Source organism: Urocampus carinirostris, chromosome 1, assembly GCF_059441175.1.
Source record: "Urocampus carinirostris isolate Australia breed hairy pipefish chromosome 1, RoL_Ucar_1.0, whole genome shotgun sequence".
In the NCBI taxonomy this organism is placed as follows: Eukaryota; Metazoa; Chordata; class Actinopteri; order Syngnathiformes; family Syngnathidae; genus Urocampus; species Urocampus carinirostris.
Window position 1 is genome coordinate 44,392,073 of NC_142349.1, and position 25,908 is coordinate 44,417,980.

At 40.4% G+C, this 25,908-nt stretch overlaps 2 protein-coding genes and 1 non-coding gene across 6 annotated transcripts in view; 2 read left to right on the forward strand and 1 right to left on the reverse strand.

The window, feature by feature from the left end:
- The first annotated feature begins 20 nt into the window (after positions 1–20).
- LOC148374785 (uncharacterized) lies at positions 21–15,901 on the forward strand. The gene is made up of 7 exons (XM_088340927.1): positions 21–315; positions 5,579–7,371; positions 7,452–7,545; positions 10,479–10,567; positions 10,713–10,865; positions 12,525–12,611; positions 12,690–15,901. Exons 2-5 carry the CDS (start codon positions 5,581–5,583, stop codon positions 10,746–10,748), a joined length of 2,010 nt encoding a protein of 669 aa, XP_088197053.1. The 5' UTR covers positions 21–315; positions 5,579–5,580; the 3' UTR covers positions 10,749–10,865; positions 12,525–12,611; positions 12,690–15,901.
- A 577-nt stretch (positions 15,902–16,478) lies between these two features.
- On the reverse strand, positions 16,479–16,549 carry trnag-ccc (transfer RNA glycine (anticodon CCC)). Its single transcript has one exon. It is a non-coding gene; the product is annotated as a tRNA-Gly (tRNA).
- An 829-nt stretch (positions 16,550–17,378) lies between these two features.
- Positions 17,379–25,908, forward strand: part of radil2a (Ras association and DIL domains 2a) — a 46,541-nt gene continuing 38,011 nt past the window's right edge. For all 4 annotated transcript variants that reach the window (XM_088340964.1, XM_088340940.1, XM_088340956.1 and 1 more), the window contains exons 1-4: positions 17,379–17,820; positions 21,836–22,153; positions 23,761–23,996; positions 25,550–25,863. In XM_088340964.1, the coding sequence (XP_088197090.1) occupies positions 17,699–17,820; positions 21,836–22,153; positions 23,761–23,996; positions 25,550–25,863 (990 nt within the window). In that variant the 5' untranslated portion in view covers positions 17,379–17,698. The remainder of the gene's footprint in view (positions 17,821–21,835; positions 22,154–23,760; positions 23,997–25,549; positions 25,864–25,908) is intronic.

Below are 25,908 nucleotides of genomic sequence, written 5' to 3' on the forward strand. Positions count from 1 at the left end.
GTGCTTAGCTCAGACTTGACTAAGAACGGATAGCAGCAGTTGTCACAATAATAATATATTCGTGAAGCAATTAATATCACAACGGGGTCATATTTTGAATTCATAACTCACGCTTTTATTTCTTGAGTGTGGCTTTAGGCAGCGTCGACATAAACATCGACTGGGCCCGTTACGCGACCGTTTCGGCTAGTTAATCCTTAGCAGCCATTCATGATGTGGGCTACTAGCCGGGCCTGCTGAAACCGGCTGAAGATCTTCGTGAGCCGAGAGATTCCTGCCCTGGACCCGCCCCATACCTCCAGACTGCCGCCGCTGGTAGCTAAAGCCCTCTTAATATTCCATTAATTTACGTTCTGCTTATTTTTGTTACATTAAAAAAAGTCGTATTTACTAATTACATGTTGGTGATGTGATGTTGCTACGAACCAACATCTTGAACCTATAATAGCACAAACAACAAGATTGGGCGACATTTTGGACAGAAGTGGGTGATGAGATAAAGTATATTTGCGTAGTGCTCTCGTTAGCATACTTGTCAACCTCCATGGCTCCATGCCCTTACAAAATGTTGTATTTTCCCTTACAAAATACAAAATAATCTTACACCTTATTTTTTTTTCAAACATGTTTATTTATGTTGTTTGACATGTTGTATTGTATATGTGTTTGATTACATCATATATATATTGTTAATTAACGTTTTGTTGTGAGATCTTAAGTTGCTCGATAGGAATGAGGTTTATTATAAACAAAAGTCTAAAAACTAAGTAGCTTGGACGTTCACTGTTGAAGGAAAAAAAATACATGCAAATATAATTAAGTAGAATAATACATTTTCTTATTCAAATTATGAATTAATTTTCTGCATGAAATTATTGTTGGTAATATACTGATTAAAGGGATAACCACAAACCTGTCTTTTTCATTTTCTCCTTTTATACTTCCTTTTTTCTTAACTTCTTTATACAACAATAATGATTCGTAATATAATGCATCAAAGCAAGTGAGCCGTTTGAGAGTCGGCTCTCTTTAATGAGTTGAGCCGAAAAAGCCGGTTCTCTAAAAAGAGACTGACTTCCTTTCACTACATAACTACCACATAGATGCTGCTGGAAATGTGAATTTCCCTTCGGGGATGAACAAAGTATCTATCTATCTATCTATCTATCTATCTAAAATCCGAGGCGGCAGATGCATGCGCACAGTAGCATCAAACGCTCGCTTCATTTGCAAAGGAAAAAAAACGATACAGAGATAGAGGCTACCGCGGCAAACTAGTTTGACTTGATTTATTTTGCGTTTCGTCATAGATGGTGTATACCGGATGGTACCTATAATTGACAAATTTGCGTTTTTCCGAAAATATTTTTTTTTGTATGTCGTACACGTCTTAAAATGCATAATAAACGTACTTTGTACTGCAAAAACGTACAGGTTGACAGGTATGCGTTAGTACAGGGGTCGGGAACCTTTTTGACTCAAAGAGCCATAAAAGCAAAAAATATTAATTTTATTTTGGGAAAGAGCCACACCATATATTATGAGACAAATTTACTAAATTGCTAAACCCGCGCCCCAGACAAAAGCTTAGTCTTCAGCACATTTATTTTTGACGATTTGATAAAAATTATGAAAAGAGAATAATGCCAGAGCCCCTGTCCCAAATTCAACAAACAGACCACTTTAAACTTGTCTCTTTCTTGCAATTACTCAAGATCGGTTAAACTCCTTTTGACCCTTTTTTTCATACATATTGGTTTCAAAACCAGATGCAACCATTTATTTTGTAAAAACGTCACAACATTCTGAGAATAGGGAGCCTTATGTGCTTACCTTTAGCGAGAGATGGGAGGGAATGCTTGTACTTTTTGCATAGCTCCACCCATCCCTCCCACTCACCCAATCAAATGACTAAGTTCTCTTCCGGTGTTTTGGCGTATTTACAGTTCTGTGGATTCATCATAAAGTATCTGAACACTGAACACAGATTATATAGTGAACTTTTATATAAAGGATTCTTTAGCGTTGTACAGCCAAAACGAGTTTTTTTTCCCCCTTTTTTTGTGTTGACACCTTGACTGTAAATTGTAGTGAAAAACGTGCCCTATATATACTGCGAAGTGTTTCCTTTGCATTTAGCTTTGGTTTGGCTTTACGTGTACCTGAATAGCATAGACATTCCCCGTTTTGAACAAAATGGAGAAATTTTGCATGCAATCAAATTGGTCTCTGAGCCATAGGTACTCATAGAAAGAGCCATATATGGCTCGCGAGCCATAGGTTCCCGACCCCTGCGTTAGTACATTCGTGGAACACGCAAAATGTCCCTGGTTCGAGACCGTGTGGAAACATATGTTGGCCTTGAGAGGGATGGGTGTCACCAGGTTGTACTTGCCCAAGGCACACCACAGGGAATGGTGCTCATACGACCAGAGGCGGTTCTACACTAATTAACTCCCTGGGTGAGACCCTCTTAGACATATATTCTATACAGCAAATCACAGAATTGCACACACTGGAAAACACACTAAAGAAATGTTGTTGTATAACGAAAACAAAATAAAAACTAAAACCCGACCTCCCTGGCCTTCCTTGATGCAAAATCATTCATAATATCGTCATAAGCAATCAGCTCCCCTATTTCATGATTAATTCTGAACACAGTAAGGCCAGTCACTTCAAAAACGATTTTGTATCACATATTCACACAGTTCAGAAAAGGCGCAGCAGTTGGCCTGTATTTTTAAAGTTATGAATAATGTGCGTCATTTGGAAGAGAGAAGCGGTCAACTTATTGTTTATGTATAGTAATCCGGTGGACATATCCTATAAGGCTACTATAGTACACCAATTAAAGCCTACTTGTGTACAACTTATCAGGGTTAGGTGGGGTTACTTTAACTTGATTACTTTCAATTACTTTTGGATTACTCCAATACCAAATTTTCTAATAAAAAACAAAAGAAACTAAATATGAATAAAAGTACCAAATTTTGTGCAGGCTTGGGGGGTAACGGAATAAATGGAACGGCAAATGCAGCATTTTGTTAGTTTTGCCGGAGATCAAAGCCAGGAGAGAAAGCTTACCACGTGTTGTAAGTCATATTTTTATTCATATTTAGTTTCTTTTGTCTTTTAGTATCATATTTGGTATTGGAGTAATCCAAAAGTAATTGAAAGTAGTCAAGTTAAAGTAACCCTACCCAACCCTGCAACTTTTCATAATTGTGGTTATTATAGCATTTTGCTACATTGGGTCGCCTCCGGGTTTTGTGGCGTTTGCATATGCCTTAATAAACTCATTATATAGACTATGAGTCGGATTTAGGAACAGCACAGGTCTTTTTTGGGCACATGGTTTTCAGGGTCCTGCTTGTTTTAGGAAATTTCTCTTCTTCAATTCAAATAGGAGCTTATAAACGGTCCAATCACCTGACTCGTTAACATGCTCCTCCTAGATAAACCTAGGAAATATGTGCAGGACATGCGGCCCTTGATTTCCTAGAAATGGCATTAATATGATGCCATTTTCAATATTGCCATATTTATTTATTATCGAATGAAAGAAAATGCAAGGTCTTCTCTGCTGGTCTAAACATATCTGAGTTATGTGATGTTAATTTTATTTTGCCCATTAATTCTTGTTTGTTAAAGACTGATCTTTGTTGTCTGTGCTTTTTCTTAATAAAGCCACAAAAGATTGTAAACATAGAATACATTAATTCCAAATTGTCTGTCAGCTTCCTGTCATTAGTTTTCCAATGGTTGCGCTGCTTCTAGACGTTTGCTTTCATATCTAAGCATTTAACCAATCACATTTCAGGATTACTTGTTGCTTGGCTCATAAATCTACCAATAGGCCAATTTTAGTAGAGGTGTCCCTGCAGCATAACACAGCTGTGATATCACTGTTGGTCCAGCCAACTAAATTATAAAATTGGTTGAAATGTGAATGTTACAAGGCGTAAAGACATATTAACGCTTTTACAAACATAAGGGGCGGGAAATAACCAAAATGATCGTGCCATTAATTGCACAAGCAAAAACAGTGTATTGTGTTGATTTAACAGCATTTTTATCAACCCACAATGGCTAGAGAAGGAAAATAAATACAATTGTTTGGAGATTTACGGTCAAAGCCATTTTCATGATGGACCTTTCGAGAAAAGCTGGACATCGGTAAGAAATCGCAACAGGGAAAATGTTTTGTCCTCCACTGTCAGCCCATGAACTGCAAGCGCTCTGTCTCTGTGGAGCTTCTTTCTCTCATTGCTGAGAGAAACACGGATTTACGTTTCTACCTGTCCACTAATACATTTTCTAGTCGGGCAAAATACAAAACAACCTGTTCACTGCTATTACTGAAGTGATGGGGGAAGCGATCAGAAGGGAAGTTTAAGAATTAAGAGCCATTCGTCTGTTATTGTGAATGAAACAACAGACGCAAATAACAAAGAGCAGCTCGCACTGGTGTTGCAGATGACAGTCAAAGAGCGCTTTGTCAGATTTGAAAATGTTACTAGTGAGGAAAAGGCATATGACATTGCAGGTATTATCATCTGATTTTTGATGGAAATGAATGTCTGGGTAAAGTTGTAGCACAGTGTTATGACAGTGCAGTTGTCATGTCTTCTGGATTAAATAGGGTGCAGGCTGAAGATGACGAGAGTGCACTGTTGGCTTTATTAGTTTGTTTTTTTGCTTCACACATTTAATGACATTTTAAATTCAACAAATTTAAAACCAACAAACAGAAATCCCTCATCAGCAAATAAATCAGAATGACATTGTATATCTTAAGCAAACTGTTTCTATCTTAAAACGACTTGCATGAATGATCTATCAGCCCCAGCACAGTATTATTTAAACATTTTGGGCTATCAGTTTAAGTTGATCACAATAACAAGTTGGTAGATAGCAAATCTGACTGATCAATTGATTGAAAAAGTTAATAATAAGATAAAGACCAATGCACATCAAAACTACTTTTTCCTTAGATTTTTAATTTGGTGAGTTTCACTTCATGTTTCATGTGTTCTATGTTTTATTTAATGAAACCTGGGTTCGCGGCATGGCGGCTGAGTGGTTAGCGTGCAGACCCACGGTGTGGAGGTCCAGTGTTCAATTCAAGCTACCGCAGCCTCCCCGTGTGGAGTAGTCATGTCCTCCCCAGGTCTGCGTGGGTTTCCCCGGGCACTCCGGTGTCCTCCCACATTCCAATAATATGCATGTTAGGTTAATTGTCCGATTCAAATTGTCCCTAAGTGTGAATGAGCGAGTGGGTTGTCTGTCTCTGTATGCCCAGCGACTGGCTGGCAACCAGATTACGTTGTCCCCTGCCTTCTGTCCGAAGATGCCTGGGATGGGCTCCAGCACCCCCGCGACCCTAGTGAGGTTGAGTGGTCCAGAAAACTGATAGATGGATTAAACTTGGGTTCCTGTTTATGGATGGGACAATTGGCCATCACAGTTGGCAGTTAAATACTATGTATGGGGCAATGTTGTTGTTTTGGCCACCCAACAGAAAGACTGTATCTCATGCCGCAACTATGAAAATGTGACCAAACTTATTTTTCAGTCATGGAGGCGGTTCCATCTGAGCCATCCGTCTTGGTGGTCGACCTGTCAAAGAACTTTTCTGCTCCACCCCAGACTCGAAATCACATGGCCCCCTCAAACCTCCCAACCAAACCTGAATGGTACCACAGATGTCCAGTCAGATCACACAGAACTTCATGCTATGACGGTGACGGCGGTGTGGAGACAAGCTTAGTGAGTGCGACGATCCCATCGGGCGTTTACCGTGATAGCGATCTGTGGTGTCCCGCCTTCTATCCGTCAGACCACAGCTGCCACGATGAAAGTGACAGCAGCTCGGACGTCATCGTGTTGCTGGCAACCCCCAAAGATCCGCTGCTCTTAGCTTCCTTTGTGCCGGATGGCGTGCGACACATCGTGGATCCATTGTCGCCTGCAATATCCACGTCAGGATGCTGCCTGCGTACACCCAGTTCACAGAGTAGTGATACCTCATCAGAAGATGAAGTCAATGAGGAATCCGAAAGCTCTGTGGAAATTCCGCCGCACCACGCAAGACCTGTAGTCTTGCTGGCGGACCTTTGCACCAACTATGCTAGTGCTGCCAACTCCCAAACTGACACCTTGACTGATGACAGTGATGTGGTAGAAGTTCCTATTAACCAGACAGCAAAAAAGCAGCTGACATTTTTTCAAAATAGATTTCAGGACAAATCTGCGCTGGCTGATCGTAGGTGCAGTGTACGAATCAGGAAACACTCCACACATCCGCTCCCGTTGTTGCCACCCGCGCGGCGCAGTCTCACGAGAAGTGCAAAGAAAGCCGCAGTAGGCGTTTACTACGAAAGCTGCGAATCTGAGGACGCCATGAACTATGCCCTCGAGAGTGACGATAACACTGGTTGGTGGCAAACTGGCAGCAAATCCAACAGTTCTCACAGACACGACACCAACGACACTCAAGATGTTCTTCGAAGCTGCGATTCCGACAATGCCACTCGAAAAACTGTCGATACTCCCCATCGTACAGGGCAAAAAGTAAAGGACTCTCATCGGCGCCATGCCGTCGCCAAAAGCAAGGCTAATCAGCATCAGGTCAGCGAGTCAGATGATAAACTTGAATTCGACACCACAAACAATTTGGAACAGGGTCACCATCACTCAGCTATCAAACCAGACAATTCTCACAGGAACAGTGCCCCCCCAAAATGTTTCAACCCTCAAAGAGGATCTACAAAATCAAAGTTGCGGGCGGTGGCTAAAAAATCTGCAAAACGACAGCGCCGTAAACGGAAACTTTGGTGTCCGCGATCATCTCTTTTCACTCCACCGGAACCACTAATCAAATTAAAGTGCACCACCTCTCAAGAAAAAGCAAAGAAGAAAAAAACATCAGACAATTTCTGTCCGTTTGTGCACATTCAGCAACATGGCAGCTTACAGCAAAATGAGGTGACAGTGGTCAATCACCATGACCAGCTTGATGACTCGCATCAAAAGCAACAAAACAATGCATGCTCTTATTCTGGGGCCACCCCCAACACTTCCTGTTTCTATCCAAGTCGACTTAATGGCACGAATGCCGTGGCTACGCGGTGCTGCCTGTGTGGTCAAGAGGCCAATGCCGACGGGCTGGGCGACCTTCATGGGCCTTACTTTGCCGCAACAAACTCTCATGTCGAATTGCCGTACTCCGGTGACGATAACCCTGCGGCGTGTAATGTCAATGAGCGCTGGGTCCACTCGGACTGCAGCGTTTGGAGCAGCCAAGTCTTCCTGGTGCGTGGGAACTTGTATGGCCTAGCGGAGGCGGAGCAGCTGGCACGCAATACGGTCAGTCACATGCAAAGATGTTATTTCTTGTGTCTCTGATGACATTTTATTCTACTACTTAATTCTACTCACTGTAACAGATGTGCTGTTGGTGTCATCGGTATGGTGCTATTATGGGATGTTCATACAAAGGATGCACCCAATATTTTCACTACGCGTGTGCTCTACCCTCAGGTACCTGTATGTGTGTGATTTTTTTGTTGTTGTAAATAATACGTAATAGGAACAAAATTTGTTTCAACGAACTGAGAAAGGAACTTAGTGTGTCGGATGTGTGACCTTTTCTCATAGCATTTTTGCCCTTTATTTATTTCTTATAATTGTGTGTGTTCATGTGCAATAGTGCTTTTCAATATTTATCTTAATGGATCTTTTACTATTCCAGCTTACTTTCCTCTCCCAGGTGAGGTGAAAAACAGATGTAGCAGTTTAATACTCAGGGATCAGAATGGAGATTTTCATTTTCAGCTGAAATAGCCAGGGTCCAGGGGCCGTAGGCCCCGGCCAGGTCCAGGGCGGAGCCCGGTGGGGGGCTCAGGGGGGCGAAGCCCCCTTGAAGCCAACAGCATTTATCTTATTTGCTATGTGAAAATTGCACTAGAATGAATTAAATCCAACAAAACAGAAACCATGTATTCTATATATATATATATATATATATATATATATATATATATATAAATTAAAAAAATAATAATATATTGACATTAAAAGCATTTGTAATATTGAACATGATCATGATGATACAAAATAATTTATTTTAATCATGTTTATAACAAATTTTAAATTTTGTTTATCCTGTTCTAAATATTGTATAAACACAAAAGTTAAAATCATTTCATAAATAAATAGATTTATAAATACGATTGGGATTTTCTGTCACACAGGGGAACCAGTGGTTGACTGCTGCTAGTATTTGAAGTGGAAGGATTTGGAACGGCCAATAATGTTGAACCGGTGGTGTTACTGTTAGTTTCACTGCCGATTTTAAATGCGGATCCGAGTGCATAATTTGATCGCCGGCAAGCTATTTTTCCTTTGTGCTTGTTCATTTTAGCATGATCGATCCGTGCCACACAACCTCGCGTACCATAATTGATCAGATCGACACAGTATAGACACTTTGCTTTCCCTGGAACATCACACTTTGCAATGAACTGGCTCAAAGTTTCTGTAACTTCCTCGATCTTTGCGCCAATTTTAACGTTTACTGTGACAGTCTTCTCCAGCCATGACCACTTAAATTTATTCTTGATTCCTTTATCAATCTCGGAGACAAAAGCCTCGTCTTCTTTTCTTAGTATTTTCATATTTAATTTTTCAAACACTCATTTCACCGTTTGAAAAGACCGGAAGGAGCGCCATGTTTGAGAAAGCCAATGCTCTGAACAAAAGCTCCGCTGATTGGTCTAAATGCTAACTTGGGGTGACGAAACAGTCACGTATCATACCTCACCCCCCCCAAAATATTTTCTCATCGAATTTAGACGATTTACAGGAATGACCTTTGGGGTTCAAAAACTGCGGAAATCCGCGGATCCGCGGAAAATTCTGATCCTGAATACTTCAAGACGTCAATTCAGCATTTTGAATAAGGAAAAAAAATATACACCCCTTTCCTGTTTGTAAACAAGTGTGACGTGGGCAAGCTGTGCGCACATTTTTAAGGCAGAATGGCAAAATTCGCGTCAGTTTACACCAGCCGAATGACAGAAAAGATTGTAGATAGGGGGTGGGAACATCTAAACTAAGCACAAAGTATGTGCAAGCAACAAGATAGTGACTTTATTTTTGTCATCAAAGTCAAAACGTTTGTTTGTTTGGCGCTACACAGAATGTCTTTATGGAGCTTTTGTGTGTAAATTTTTGGCCTCAACCACATTAACGAGTAAAATACCTTTTTATGTCAGAAAGTTCAATGGACAAAAATGGTGGCTCAGATGACCAGTTCATATTTACTGTAGCTTAGTTCACACATAATTTAAACTTAAGAAGAATTGACCTTCCTTGTCTTCTACCCACCTTGATAAATCGTTAATGTTGGTGGGACCATAGTAATAATGGTAACAACAATTAATCAAATATTATTATTAATAATATAATACAGTATTTTTAAAATATACATTATATGACATATGCATTCATAATAACTGTGATAATGCTAATGTTTGTTGTAATGATTATTATTATTATTATAAAAGATCTACTAGCTCGCACCAGTAATAGAAAAACATACATTCTGTAATAGGCAACACTTGTAATTCCCCCAACACTTATCCTACTTACACTTACTAAGGTGTTTGGCATTCAAGTAAATCTAAACCAGATAGCCACGGTAACTTACCAGATATAAAATGTGCACCACAAAAGCAGATCCTAATGATGTCCTTGGTCCAGTCAGCTCTTTTAATAGCTCACAGCCACAGGCTCCTTTGGTGCTTTAGAAAATGCTTGTTTCCTCTGTGAATTTAGGAAAAAAATGTTATTTGTTGACCAGCATACACGACAGCTGGGCATGTTGTTTTTGTAAATCCCGAAAACGCCAGTCAACATACAAATCTTCCCTCCTATTCGTACTTCTACTCCTTGTGTCAACAATGTGCACACATCCTGTGGTGATCTAGTGATTTGTAAGCTGAAAAGGGGTCTATAGATGGTGATAGTAAACATTTGAGAGGACTAGGTAGTATGTATGGCCTCCTTGAGGTCACCAGGTTTCCAAATCCATGTTCCTTCACCAGAGTTTTACCAATGAGTCTTATTTTCCAAAAACTAAAAAGGATTCGAGAAAAATTAACAAAAGCATAGTAATAACCACAGACTTCAGCTTCTATCATTCTAACAATCATGGGGGACTTACACTTTCAAATTTTGGTAGGTGTTGATGTAGTGAATGGGTCTATTCTGTTAGGGGAAATCTTTCTCCAACCAGATGAGTCAGAGCCCACCTCACATCTAGCCTAATTAGAGGTGGTATTCAGTGCAGAGGAGACCAGGACAAAGAGCAGACCTGGATGGGCCAGGGCGAGTGCAACATTCAGAGACCCAGGTGGTCACGTTATCGGTTAGTAAACTTGTGGTTACAATGTTTATATCTGTGTTTTTAGGTTGTACGCTCAATGAGGATAACTTTTCCATGCGTTGTTCACAACATCACATGACCACGTGTCGACAACAACATGAAGGACGCACACTGGTGCGTTTTGTTTGCGTGAGACTTTTTAAGTGACTGATAGTTTGTGGGTTCGTTTGAGTGTTTGTTTTTATCGAGTGTTTTTTTTTTTTTTAGTTTGTTTTTGTGAGTGTCTGTGTGCTAATATGTTTATCCTGTGACATGTCAGAGGAAAAGTTGGCGAGCGGCGCGACGTCACAAGTGACAGGTTGGACAACTGCCCACATTAACATCTCATTCATGACTCACACCGTGAGTCACCTGACCCAACAATGGCGCCTGAGAGTAACCACACGTAACTGATCAGTCTATTAAAGTAAAGGTACGTTCAATCTACAGGTGTTAAGCCTTATTTCAGATTTTGGGGTTGAAATCACATTCTGTGTGTGTATGGCACATTCCATATCAAGTCTGATGTGTAAATCATATGGTTGTTCAGACTTGGGTTCAATCCCGTTCTTCTTTTACCTGCCCACTCCAACTTGTTGACCTTTTTCTTTACACTTTTCTTAATCTTTCTTAAATTTCACTAACTTAAAAGAGTGATATCGCATTTTAATTGTAAAAGAAATAAGTAGACTATGGTGTGAGTCAGACTGCGTTTAATTTTTGTTTATTCTTCCTTGTCTTTGCCACTACCACCTCTCCTCCACCTCTGTGCTTATCCTTGACTCTTATCTTACGAATCAAATGGTGGAGAACAATTCGGAAACTCACTTTACCCATGCACAACTGAGTGGCTGCTTCACAATTCAGGACTTTGCTTGGGGTTGACTGGTTGAGAGGCAAGAGAGAAGGGGCACACTTCCTGCTCTTCAAGGTCGTTTGCAGGCTTGGGCACTGTAGATATGGTAATCAGGGCAGCCAAACCTCAGGTCACCTCATTACCAGCTGATTGGGGAAACAAAGAAAGAAAAACAAGACTAATGGCCTCAACCATAAGGAGGTTAAAAAAAATTTGAAGACGATGAGGCGTGGCATTTTGATTTAATTTCATTGACATCTTTACTAAACACGACATCACATCTTTTTTGTAAGAATTCTAAACTCAAAACTAATAAAAACCCCCGAAGATATTTCCTAATGCTCATAATGGGATTCTCATCTTGCCCATGGAGATGATCTTTTCCATTTTTACTGATTAACGTATCTGCCCGTGACCTTGCCTGCCAGTCAAAAAAAATCAAATCCCTCATTGATCGAACACACCAAATGAAAGTTACTTATGTTTGAATAAGATAAAATTGGAAAATAGATCTCATTCTCTGACAGTCTAAACGTAGGCTTATAGGTAACAAGTTAACCAGCTCGGTAGCCTAGATGGTAGGGCGCCCGCTCCGAGACTGGGAGGTCGCTGGTTCAAGCCTCGGTACCCATTGCCTCCCTGCTTGGTGCTCGGCATTAAGGGTTGGAATTGGGGGGTTTGGTCACCTCATGACTCCCAACACAGCAGCTGGGTCTAAAAACCCGGCGCCAATCGAAGGCGACAAGTCACGTCGATAGCTTTGCGTGACAAAATGATTTCAGGTAGATATCATGTTGATGGGGGCGGCACAGTGGTTAGCGCTTGTGCGGCACAGTTCATGTCATGGGAACCAGTCGTGGTTTCAAATCCAGCTCCAGACTTCCTGTGCGGAGTTTGTATGTTCTCCCCGTGCTTGCGTGGGTTTCCTCCGGGCACTCCCACGTTCCAAGAACATGCATTTCAGGTGAATTGGCCGCTCCAAATTGTCCCTAGGTGTGAATGAGCGAATGAGTTGTCTGTCCCTGTGTGCCCTGCGATTGGCTGGCAACCAGTTCAGGGTGTCCCCTGCCCACTGCCCGGAGATGGCTGGGATGGGCTCCAGCCCCCCGCGACCCTAATGAGGATAAGCGGTACGGCTAATGAGATGAGATGAGATCATGTTGATGGTTGATACTGGCTGAATAATAACTTTTTTTTTTTTTTTTAAATGTAATTTATTTAAGTTTTTTTTTCCAGGAGGCGGGGCTTTTTCTGAAGAGTACTCTACTCCGACATAGTCAAAACCAGGTGTAACCTGGGTTCACATCACCAGCAAAGTTGACGGTATGGTTTCTCCTCCACAATACTGTTTTGTGACGTTTGTAACATTTTGTTTTATGTGTGTTTTTTTTTTTGTTTCAGATGATATTGGAAGGCAATAAACGGATTCATCTTTTGAAGATCCTTAATAGGTTCTTTATCATTTGTTTCATACAGTTATGTTCCAATTATTCAACCCCTCCGGTGGAGAATATTTTTGCAAGTTTGATATTCATTTTTCATTGTGTTTACCATCAATTTAAATAATTATATTTCAAATGGATTCATATTACTGAAATAACAAAAACAAATCACAATTATTGACCATCCTGTGATTACCCTATTGACAAAATGTTTGAATCTCCATTGACCCCCCACTCCCAAGAACTGAGGTTTCCATTAAGAGTTGTCAAACAGCTGATGAAAACACCACCTAATAAAAATGCTTGCAACACAGTGAAGTACAAATAATTTAGAAAGTCAGAGAGGATGTAATTTCATTTCACAAGCAAGGATATAATTTTACAGTAAAAAGATTGTAAAGAGGCTAAGAATTTCAAGTGCATAGTCTATAAGTACATTGGAAAGCTGCCTAAGCGTGGCGGAAACAAAAGAAGAGGAAAAAAGGTTACAGTCTGTAGTATATTGAAGTGAAATATGGAGTAAAATCCCCAGGTGACAGTCGAGGAGCTACAACAGAATATATCAGTAAGAACTATTCAGGTTTAATCCCAGACAATTTGAAACAATGCTACCTTCCACCCGCTTTTTCCAAAGAACAAGAGTTGACCTATTAGGTCAAGGACCAATGTAATGTGTGTAGGAAAATAATAGATGCCTAAATAAAAAGGAACACCCAGCCTACTGTCGGCTGGTATAGCTTCTTCAGGAACAGAGACGATTCAGTTCACTACCAGAGATGTTTGATGCTATCATACAACCAGTGACAAAGCTGAGGCTTGGTTGGCATAGGAATTTTCATGAGAAAAATGAATATAAGCATAATCAAAAACTAACACAGCTTTGTTACAAAAGAACGGCCAGAAGATTCGGGAGTGGCAGTTGCTATCAGCAGACTTAAATCCCATTGATAATCAGTGACGGTACTTGAACGAGGCAGTTGCAGGATGCAAGGCCAAAAATTGTTAATGCAGTGGAAGCCTTATCTTATGAAGAAGAGGCAAATATTCCTGTGATTAAATCAAGAAATGTATGTAAAGCGTTTCATCACGTCTGAAAGAGGTTATTGTTGGAAAATGATGTTGCACTAAGTTCTAAAGTCATACACCTTAGGGAATGAAGTGGGGGCAATTTAAGGTTTCGAACTCGGGGGATGCTGAGCACTCAGAGTTGTGTCTCACTGTTTTTTTTTTTTTTTTTTTCAATTTTGTTTCACATGAAGTGATTTAGAAACTTTCAACAATGTTTGGGAGTGTCACTTCCCATTTGCGAACAATATATATTTTTTGTTAGTAGAAACACTATAACTACGCCATACCCAAATAATACTCATTTATATCTAATAAGAGTACACTCACACACATGCAGAAGAAGAACGCATTCAACACTTTGTAATTCCACCACTCACTTTACGGAAGATGACCACAAACATAGCTTACACACACTCAGCAATTAAGCTAGGCTGGTTTTGATTCAATGCAGCTTAAATGAGGACTAATATCTGTTGATGATAAAATAGTTGTGCAAAATAACCACTGTAAAACATACAATCACTGTAAATACACTGGACCTTCCTCGACACTAGAGTTTTGCTAGGAATCAAATGGACTGAATCATTTCAAGGCAGTGGAGTATTTCTGACTTTCACTTTTTATTTTTTCATTATCTTTTTAAGTCATGTTTATTTGTATAGGCCTTTATCACAAAAAGTCTCAAAGGGCTGTACAGACCCACATCATTTTTGTATCTATATTCATTATTTTATGGATTTAAAATAATAGTTCAATAAAAATAAAATTGTTCCTTTAAAAGAATTAAAATGAGTAACACAAACACACAAATGCACAATTCAATAAAATTGTTCCATTAAATTGTATTTTATGTGGAAAGAGTTCCATAACATTTAGAATATGTAAAAAAATAGATTCATAAATCAGTGTATCTTGACCTGGGCAGCACGACAGATGAGTGGTTAGCACGTCCGCGGAAAAGTTTTGAGGTCATGGGATCAAATCTAGCTACCAGCCTTCCTGTGCGGGGTTTGCATGTTCTTCTTGTGTTTGTGTGGGTTTCCTCCGGGCACTTCGTTCCAAAAACATGCATTTCAGGTTAATTGGCCGATTCAAATTGTCCCTGGGTGTGAATGACCAATATAGTAGTCTCTCTGTGTGCCCTGCGCCTGGCTGGCAACCAGTTTAGGGTGTTCCCCGCCAACAGCCCGAGGACAGCTGGATTGGGCTCCAGCACTCCCGCGACCCTTCTGAGAATAAGCTCTACAGATGATGGATGGATGGATGGATGGACGTTTTTTGAGACGAGGCACTCTTCTTTTAAAAAAAATGCATAGCTCAACATTCGTCAAAAAAAATGTACAGAGAAATTGTGTGTTTTCATCATATTTAAGCTTATCTGTCCTTAGTTAAGGAAAAGAGTTTTTAAAATGTTATGATTTTGGGGGGTACTTGGGTTTAGCACCACCAAAGGCAGGCTGGTTACATCCCTAGATTGAATACTTTTGTCAAAGAAGTAAGTAACAGTGAACCCCTGCTATAATGCCATTATCACTTCACTGATCTGCATCCAGCAATGTGTTCTGCACTCTGATTGGCTAAACAATCTCTCCGCTTCTTCCTGATAATTACAATTCTTAATTAAAAGTACTGTAATGCTTCAGCCTGTAAAAATGTTTTGTTCTTTGGTTTCAATTTAGAATAGATGTAATTGCGTAATATCTGTCTCTACTTCGGGGATTTTGCCTATTACGGGTTCTTTTTGGAACTTAAACCCTCGCAATAAATGAGGGTTCACTGTATTAAAAACACATTTGTTGTGATATCAGTTACATTTGTCCCTTTGTTGTTTTTTATCCGGATTGTAAAAAAGAATAAACATTGTCTTTTGCGCTGGTAAAATTCACATTCCGTACGGTCATAACATCTACACGTTCATGTCAAATCATGTCAAATCGGATGTTGTTTTTTCTCACGTCTGATGTTGACGCTCATTAGAAGATCAAATGTGTTGCTTCACTTCGGTAAAGACCTTTCTTCCATTTGTATTTGTACCAAGCAAGCCGCTATCCCAGAGTTGCTTTATTTTCTTATGCTCGCACCAATAAATTACACGAAAATGGATCAACCTTACTGTGTCGGTGTTAGTTTTCAGTACTTTTGACATCGCCTCTTAGAATGCCAAATATTTATTTTATTAACCCTTCGGTTGAAAACGGTACGAAGAGGGTTTCCATATATAGCGTATAGGGGATCATAGGGAATAAAACCCTATATATTTTTGGGGAATATTTTCTTTCTGTAATTTTTCATGCCTCACAGCGATGCCGGAGTGGCTAATCGGGAAGACCGGCAGATTTCGGGCTGACTCGATGAGAAAATGATTTGAGCATGTATCTCACTTCCACTTAGGAAAGTTGGATACCTTACTTGTGCATTGTTTCTTTATTCAGCTCCATTATTTTGGCCGGATTCAGCGGAGCCCCATCGTAGCACATGAGTCATTTGGCAAGTTTTAACAGCTGTCGGAATTCCCCCATCCCTAATTTGGAGTTGGTTTGGCCCACCATCATTCCTTCCAGTAGCGGTAAAAATGAACACAGAATAGCGCGAATGATATATGTCAGGTACTATGGTGGGCAGAAAGAAAATGTGGAAAAAAAATCGTGTTTCGCTGTGTTATCAAATAGTTAAAAGGTAGTGCGCCGCCCGGGAATCGAACCCGGGTCGCAAGAATGGGAATCTTGCATGATACCACTACACCAGCGGCGCTTGTGCAAAAAGTGCGGAATGACTATATATATTTCTATATTACGATGCACCGTAACAAGGATTCTGCGTGGACAACTCTGTTATTAGTTATTTTAAAACGAGCGTGTATTGACTCCACACGAAACATGTTCATTTCAAACCTTCAATGTAGTTTTGATCACGAGAAAACTGTGAATATTCTACAGTCCAGTGCAGACAATGTCTACACGCATAGTTTAGCAATCACAAATATTGATCGCTAGATGTCACTAACAGATAAATTGTGTCACGCCTTCACTTGTTTGGCTGAACTCCTAATGAAAGTAAGTTTCAGTAGGAACATGTTTGAAAGTCAAATAAGAAAATTAGAAAGATATAAAGAGAGGAGAGGGAGTAAGAGAGAGGGGGAGGGGGAGATAAAGAGAGAGAAAGAGTGAGAGAGAAAGAGTGAAAGAGAAGTAGAAAAAAAGAAAAGGAAAAACAGAGAAAGCGAAGAGAGAGAGAGATAGAGAGAGCGGGGCAGAGAGAGAGAGAGAGAGAACGAAAGAAATACAGCTATAATGTCATAGTGAGTGCATAGGGCTGGCTTTGACGACATCAAGTGGACATATTCAATAGTGGAACTCATTTTTCTCATGAACTTCACATAGCGTTGTCTCACGGGCCGGATTAAAACCCCTGGTGGATCTTACCCTTACCCGCATGCCGCATTTTTGACGTCCCCGAAATAAATATAAAATGAACGGACCGTTATGCGCGTGCACGCATGCGTCACAATTTTTCTGCCGCTTTGCATGTGGGCGTGTGCTCGTGATGATCAGTGACGTCACAGAGGAGAGAGAGACTCCTCTTTACTCGGGACGGTAGTGGAGGCAGGTTCACAGATTTTACGCGCGCCCAAAGCCAAAGGATCTTCTCATCCCTGCTGAAATACTTATTTTTTATTTAGTTTTGTCTCTGGGCCTACTTTTGACAGCCCAAGCATATTATTAAGGAAATAAACAAGCTTCAAATTGTGCTCATGGACGCTAAGGGGACAGACAATTTTAAAGGAGGTTTAGGACTTCTTCCTCAAACGTGGACGTGATGATGTAGATGGCGTTGGTAGTGGTGAGGATGGCAACAATGCCGATGCCAATGAAAATGCAAACGTTTTGATGCCCGAAGAAAATGATTAGCGAGGAGAGAAGCAACCAAGCCAATAAACAAGCACCCGTGGTGGGCTTGCTAATCTGTTCCCCCAAGAAGAGACTCGCCCAACTTGGCCGGAAAGCCAGCAATGGATCAACACAGTAAGGCCAAACAATAGAAACTACTTTTTTACACTTATTCTTGCAAGACTGTTATCGATTATGACTCCTCTGATAAACTTTAACAAATCTGAGCTATACTACAATCTAATTTCTACTTTATGTACTCTTACTGATATTAATTCCATTATAATTTAGATTTTTTTTAATAGTCTAGTCAGGGTTAGGATTAGTCTGTAATACTAGACATCCAACACATATCATTTTACACCCCTGTGTATTTTGCTTGTACATGTATACTATTTGACTGTACTCGTTTTTAAACTTACAAAATGCTAGTTAAAACTGACACAGTCACAATAAGGCTTAATTGCGTATTCCGATGTGCACTAAAAGGGGTGCGATCACACAAAGAACAAGGTATGAGTTGTGCAGATACTCACTCTACTTAAATACTTAATTGTGCAGAATAAGTCAAGTCATGTTTTTTTGTAATCACGAGGAGTCTCAAAGGGCTGCACAGACCACAGATGATTGCAAACCACAGACTATTATGACACCACCCCCTGATCCAAAACCTACACGAGGGCAAGGAAAAACTCAAAAACCTCAGCATGAGGAAAATGAAGAAACTTTGAGAGGGGACCGCACATGAGGTAATCCCCCTTCCAGGATGACCAGGCTGCAATGGATGTTGCATTACAAACAAATAATACAATATATAATTAAAATATAATATAAGATAAAAAGGATGACAAGGTTTTAATGGATGTAGCACCAACAAACAACACAGACAAAAAATAAATAACAGATCTGATGGCAATCATTAGGGGCGCTGCAGCTACTAGCTTAGAACCGCCTACTATACTGCTTTCACTAAAATTATAAAAAGTAAAAGAAAAAAATGCTCTCGCTCAATTTTGGTGAATATTCTCCTTGACACAACTGTTAGTTTTAGGTGTATAAGGGGGAAAAGCACCATACATTTGCATTAAGTTTGACCATATATTAACCAAATACATGTTTTTGTCTTTTTAATTGCCTTTGCAATATCAGGAACATAATAACAACACCTCAAATGTTATTTATGTCTGCTGTTCTCTTTAAATCGGAGAAGCTTAAGTAGCGTGAACGTCAAACCATGAACTTCGGGCAAACTTTTTCTCATTATTCCAGTCATATTAAGAGGTAAATTCATGCACGGTGACAGACCATTTCTTATAAAATAATTTATCCATCCTGTTATTTAAAGACCTATGTCTGTCATATGAGACACTTACAAAAAGCATTTACTTGCCATCAACATCATGTGAGCATGTGTACACACCATTCCTATAACAAACAATTCAATGGGTTTTATTTTATATTTAGATGATTTTAGATAACTGGATAACATTTTTTTGAAAAATTGTACCGGTAGTATTGTACAGCAATAGTATCCCAATTTTCTGTAGGAATGCATGTATGTGCATCACCTAAGAATGCACCTACTTTTACACAACATTTGGGATTTTTCTACACAGTTGAGAACATTATAGGTAGGCCTACTAATTTCTTACCAAAATTTGGTAATTTTTGTACAAAACAACTCAAATGATCATTTTGGTCCCAATAACTCAACTGTAGGTCATTTTCTTTTATACTAGAACTTTTAGTGTAAAATAAACACTTATCACAGAAGTTGGGTTTTTATGTTTCAAACCCACCCAACATACAGTATTGGGCTGTTATCTTAAAACCCAACTCCGAAAAATTGGGTCGTATTATAAAAAATAACCCCCCGAAGTTGCTTTCTTCGTGGTCTAAAAACCTTTCAAAAATTCCGTAGTGCAGTGGACACCACATTCACCTATCATGCCAAGGGTCCTCGGTTTGAGACCAGGTCCAACTTAACTAAATCTTGGTAAATGAAGGGTTCATGCAAAATTAAAGCTTTGTCTGCACCTTATAAATGAGGGACCTCCATCCATCCATCCATTATCCGAACCGCTTAACCTTAGTAGAGTCGCAGGGGTGCTGGAGCCCATCCCAGTTATCTTCGGGCAGTTGGCAGGGGACACCCTGAACCGGTTGCCAGCCAGTCGCAGGGCACACAAAGACAAACAACTCACTCGCTCATTCAGACCTAGGAACAGTTTGGACCGGCCAATCAACCTGACATGGATGTTTTTGGAATGTGGGAGGAAACCCAAGCAAACACGGGGAGAACATGCAAACTCCACACAGGAAAGTTCAATCCCATGACCTCAGAACCGTGCCGCAGACGCGCTAACCACTCAGCCGCCGTATTGCCCTGACTTGACTTGACTTATGTGTTTTTCTACTTCTCTCTCTTTCACTCTTTCTCTCTCACATTTCTCTCTCTTTCCCTCTCTCTCTTTTCTTTCTCTCTCCACAACCCTCTTTCTCCCGTTTTTTTCGCCCTCTCTCTTTCTTCTTACTCTCTCTATTTCTTTTTCCTCTCTCTGTTTCTTCACCCTGAATATGTTCCGCGGAGTGCAACTGGCCGTCGAGTTGCGTGTTTGAGACCCGTGTTTTGAATTATAGTACTCTTTTTGTGGTAGCTTAAGGTAACACATCTGATGTTAGTGGGTCGGGTGGCGAGACATACTTTGAATCAGCTGTAAAACATGCTAAAAACAAGAATACATCATCCATTTTTTTCCATTATATTTTGGTTACTTTGTTAGGCTTCCCTATACTTGAATTGCTTTTTTTCTATTTTTGGGGTGGGTCTCGGCGCCTTTTTGCCAGTATACCCCTTCATTTCGGTTTAAAAATGCCAAAATGAACCTCAAAATAATTTTACAAATTTAAAAGGGGTTTTCTATTACCTGATTATTACTGAGAGGTAATAATACACTAATAATACTGCTGAATATTGAATTTAAAAGGAGTGCGATTACCAATATATTTATCTCATCTCATCAGCTACACCGCTTATCCTCAGTAGAGTCGCGGGGAATATATTTATATATAAATAAATAAATATATATTACACAACACAAGATGGAGCACAATATAAAAACACAGTAGGTAGCAACTGAGATAGCAGCGATCAATGGTAAGTATTGGATATTTAAAGATAAGTGGTTACAGTATTAACAAATCAAATACAGACTACATGGTTTGACAAATAGCTGCAGTTTAGTTCAGTGCAAATTTGAATTTAGTATTGTGACAGCTTTAAGGAAGAGGCTGTCTCTGAGTCTATTTGTTTTGGCTCTAATGGACCGGTATCGCCTATCAGAGGGTAGCAGGCTGAGCAAATGGAAACCGGGGTGAGTGATGTCCTTTATGATGCCTTTTGCTCTGTTCGGGCATCTGGTTTTGGAAATGTCACGTAAGGAAGGCATTGGGTTGCCAATGATTTTTTCGTGCAGTATCTGTCACCCTCTGCAGCCTCTTCCTGTGTGCTACTGTGCAGCATGAATCCACACTGACACAGCGTAGGTCAGCAGGCTCTTTAAGGTGGAGCAATAGAAGGTCAACAGGAGGCTTGTGCTCAGTTGTTCCTTTTTGAGCACTTTCAGGAAGTGTAGGCGCTGCTAGGCCTTCTTGACAAAGGTTGTCGTGTTGGTCGTCCAGGATAAGTCCGCAGAGATACAAACCCCCAGGAATTTGAATGACTGCACTCGCTCTACACATTCGCCTTGATGTACTGGGGGGCTGGGTTGGCGCGGTTTCTCCTGAAGTCCAGGATGAGTTCCTTCGTCTTGGAGATGTTTAGTGCAAATTACAAATTATGAATCACATTAATAGCAAATGTAACTATTTCAATTTGACCGTGTTAAAATGTACATACATTCTTTTCTTTTTACTTTATTTTGTTGAAATAGACATTCTTAACAAAGTTAAAAAGCCTTAATGCAAGAAACAAATGTATATGTTTTTTTTTACGGGCTGAAATCCAAAAGGGGTTGGTGGGGACTCTAACACAAGAGGAGAGTAAAGGAGAGAGTATCTATTTCTGACAGATGACGTCAAGTTGTAATTACATACTGTAATAAGTGTTGTTCTGTACTTCTGCTCAACGTGTAACTTTGTTGCGCTCCAGATCCAGCAGTACGGCCAGCGCCGTCCGTTCAGCAGAGAGTTTGGGCGTCCGGCAGCCGGCCAAGTCCAAAATTCGCCGCCACAACAACAACAAACGACTGTCCGGCGTGTTCAATCATAGCCCCAAACTCCGCAGAAGCGGCAGCGGTGGCGGCTCAGCCTCGGCGCAGGACGACCCAGCCGAGCTGTCCTGTCAACTTTCTGTTCCTGGCATCCTCAAGATCTTTGGCAGCGAAATTTCCCAAGGGGCACACTATAAGAGCGTCTTGGCCACAACGCAGTCCAGCGCTAAGGAGCTCCTCAAAGAAGCTTTAGACAGGTAAGAAAATATAATTTAGTCCAAACCGATGTTGTTAGGTGATAAGTCCATTTTATTAGCCAAATTCACTGCCTGGATTTTTCAATGCACAAAATGTAAATGTAAATGGTCTGCATTTATAAAGTGCTTTTCAAGTCAATGAAAACCTCCCAAAGCGCTTTACAATGTGCTTCACAGTTTTCCCTTTTACACACTAACTAACCGACAGCCATGCAAGGCAACTACCTGTTATCAGGGGCATTAGGGATTCAGTGTCTTGCCCAAGGAAGAAGGAAATTATCCATCTGCAGTGTTGGGCACTCTCCTGAAAAACAGATAGATAGATAGATAGATAGATAGATAGATAGATAGATAGACAGACAGACAGACAGACAGACAGACAGACAGACAGACAGACAGACAGACAGACAGACAGACAGACAGACAGACAGACAGACAGACAGACAGACAGACAGACAGACAGACAGACAGATAGATAGATACTTTATTCATCCCCGAAGGGAAATTCACATTTCCAGCAGCATCCCTGAGCTGAGAACAATACAATAATAAAGCAAAAAGAATACAATATACAAACACCCAGTGTGACGTGCAAATGCCCACTGTAGCGTGTTATATAGGATATCTAAATAGTTCTGCACAGAATACATATTGCAATAAAATTCGGTAATATGCAATGTAGGTGGTGTGGTTTAATGTGGGCTTTTACTCTGCCGGGTAGAGTTAAGAGCCTCATGGCATGAGGAAGAAAAGATCTCTTCAGTCTGTCCGTAGTACAAGACAGTGACAGCAGTCTGTCGCTGAAACTGCTTTTCTGTCTGGAGATAATGCTGTGTAGTGGATGCGATGGATTGTCCATGATTGACCGCAGCTTTTCCAGTGCTCGTCTCTCAGCTACTGTTGTTAGGCTGTCCAGCTCTTGGCCCACAACAGAGCTCGCTTTCCTAACCAGTTTATTGAGACGAGAGGCATCCTTCTTCTTCTTGACGCTGCCTCCCCAACACAGAAGAACTGTTACTAGTTATTAGTAATTAGTAGTTAGTTATTAGTTACAGTTACTATTTACTATTTAAAAGAATTAAACAACTTCTCTATTTCTGGGTATTGTTCTAGATGTTCGCTTTTTATCCAGGCGCGGTGTATTTCAAAATGATTTTACAAAAATAGAACCAAAATTCAGTTCACCTTCACCGTAAACTCTGTGCTCATTTTGCCCCATTGATTGTTCCTGTATAAGCCATTCTACCTCTCTACGCATTTGCCTACCAATCGTTACTGGTGACACACAACCAATCTGCTTTTAATAGAACTTTGCAGAGTAACGTACCGTGTTGTAACGACAGTTGAGTTGCTCTCAAGGGACGCGTTCCTTTGTAACGTGTTAGTCCCAGGACTGTCTATTCGTTCAACCATGAATCCATTTCTAATCATTTTTATTTCATCTCTTTTCTTTAGTAATTATCTGCCAATTTAGTTTCAACCAAACAACAATTTGTCTAAAGCAGAACATGCAATTAGTACATCAGGATCAAAAATAGTCCAAATTAAGGTGGAAAAACCCTAAAGTTAAATATATAAAGTCCTGGTCTTGTGTTGTCCCTGTTCAGGTACAGTCTGGAGAAAGAAGATGCCAGCGCTTACGTACTATGTGACGTGATCGGCCAAAGCGGGCTGGGCGGCCAGTGGCGGCAGGAATGTTTCCGCGTGGTGGCCGACCATGAGAAGCCGCTAGTTCTGCAGTCTTTGTGGAAACCCAAAGAAGGATTCTCACGGCGCTTTGAGATCCAGCTGAGAGTCCGCGTAGAGGAGCACAGCCTGAATGAGCAGGACACCGTCACAGCAGGTGAAAATTTGCAAAACAGGTGTCACTATAAAATGCCATTGGACCATATAATCGGTATTTTCGACAGCCAAGAAGGGAAAGCCAAGAGGGAATTTGGATATTTACCATAATGTAACGATTCCAGTACCAATCTCTTGGGTTAAAAATACAACTGAGGTAAAACTTTAAAGCTGCTTTAAAATAAACCTTTTACTTTGACTTCACTAGTTATTCTATGTACCTCTTTGCATCTTCCATTTTCATCATCGTATTGGAACATTGGAAACATTGAAGCGAGATGCATAGTCAGCCTTTTACCAGTTGTTCCTTTGTCCTCCTCCTTATCTTCGCCGCTCATGGAAGGCGGCCATGGGAGACTGAAGCTGTCGTTATCTTTGTTTACGACGCAAAGGCATCCAATGCCACTGAACGTCACCCGAGGTCGTAGGGATAGCTGCTGAACAGCACAACTATCAACACGCTTCCTGCTCGCACAGGAAGTTCTGGCTTCAAATCTTACAAATCATCACATTTAAAGCCACGTGTTACTGTTATAATGCCTGCTGACATCTATCTTCTTTTATTTCTAACTGGAATTTTGGGAAGTTGACCAATATGTCCGATTTGTCCTCTCTTTTTGAAATTCCAATAGACAGCTAAGCTTTGACTTATTTTTTGTTGTGCTACGCACCTCCTCAATAGTGGTTTGCTGTCTCTAAAACGTGGATGGTTACAGTCATGACAATACACAAGATAAATTTGAAATTGATCTTATCGGTGCCACATGTATTTTTTAATTGTACCTAATTCGAAACTTTGTTACTTTCTGCCGCCATATCCTGGCTTGTGTCATCATTGCAGCCTCACTCAGCTCATTTGGAATGCATTTACGAGCATTTCTTAGACATACCCGATTAAGCTCTTTTATATCTTACTTGGACTTGAAGCAGGCCTTTTCTTACGTCCATGTTCATTCTACATTCACAAAAAGCAATTTTTCCAAAAACCTACGAGGGTGAGCATGACAGCACTCACCCCCAGACACAATTCCTTGAACCAAATGTGTTCCGCTCTGAACAGCTCTGCTAAGAGTAAGATAAAAGCACATAGACGCAGTGGAAAATAAAGCACAAGGGTTTTTTGAATTCAGTTGTGCATTGTTAACACATACTTTATAGAGAATATTTCACTTTCAACTTTTTGAAACACCTCAAACGATGCACACCACCGTTTAAAGTGAAAAAAATACATGTTATTGTTCATAAATTAATGTCTCCAATATTCTGTAATGATTTTGTAGACATTATGTAATCATTTGGATTCGATGCATCAACAAGAATAGGAATTATTTATTGAAGTGAGCTGTCATCTTTCACATCAAGGTTTCACGTCTCTTTACTAAAGGGTATCTATTGGTTTTTTTTCATACAAAATTATTACTTTGAGAAAACGACACCCATACTGCTAGAAATAAAAATAACACTAAAAACTAAATAAGAAGCAGGCCATGCATTGACAAAAACCCTCATCCTCAGCCCCATATTGATGTTGGTCTTATTATGTGCTGCATTCAGGCATCAACGCCCAAGCCCGTAAGCTTCAGCGGAACCGCTCCAGGGCTACCTCTCTGTTCCTCGACAGCGGCACGGCAGAGGACATGAGCCCGGCTGACTTTTGGAGGAGCCTGAGCGAGATGGACCTAAGCGCCATGGGAAAGGAGGCCCGCAGTGCATGCCAAAACCAGGACCAGGAGGACAATGATGCCCTGAAGTTGTTTATAGAGAAAGAAGAGACGGAAAGCAGTGATGACAACGCCACACAGTACTCCATACACCCACCATTCGATTTCCCATACCTCCTGCTCCTGCATGGATACAACCACAGACAGGTGACACTTATTATTAAATGTAGAATTTGTTTGTTTGGGGATCTT

What these genes read in the sequence shown, in the direction of transcription:
- LOC148374785 (XM_088340927.1), top strand. Translation starts at nt 5,581, where the DNA reads ATGGAGGCGGTTCCATCTGAGCCATCCGTCTTGGTGGTCGACCTGTCA. An exon ending in AGCAGCTGGCACGCAATACG is followed by an intron (nt 7,372 to 7,451) that starts GTCAGTCACATG and finishes TCACTGTAACAG; the next exon opens with ATGTGCTGTTGGTGTCATCG. An exon ending in AACATGAAGGACGCACACTG is followed by an intron (nt 10,568 to 10,712) that starts GTGCGTTTTGTT and finishes GTGACATGTCAG; the next exon opens with AGGAAAAGTTGGCGAGCGGC.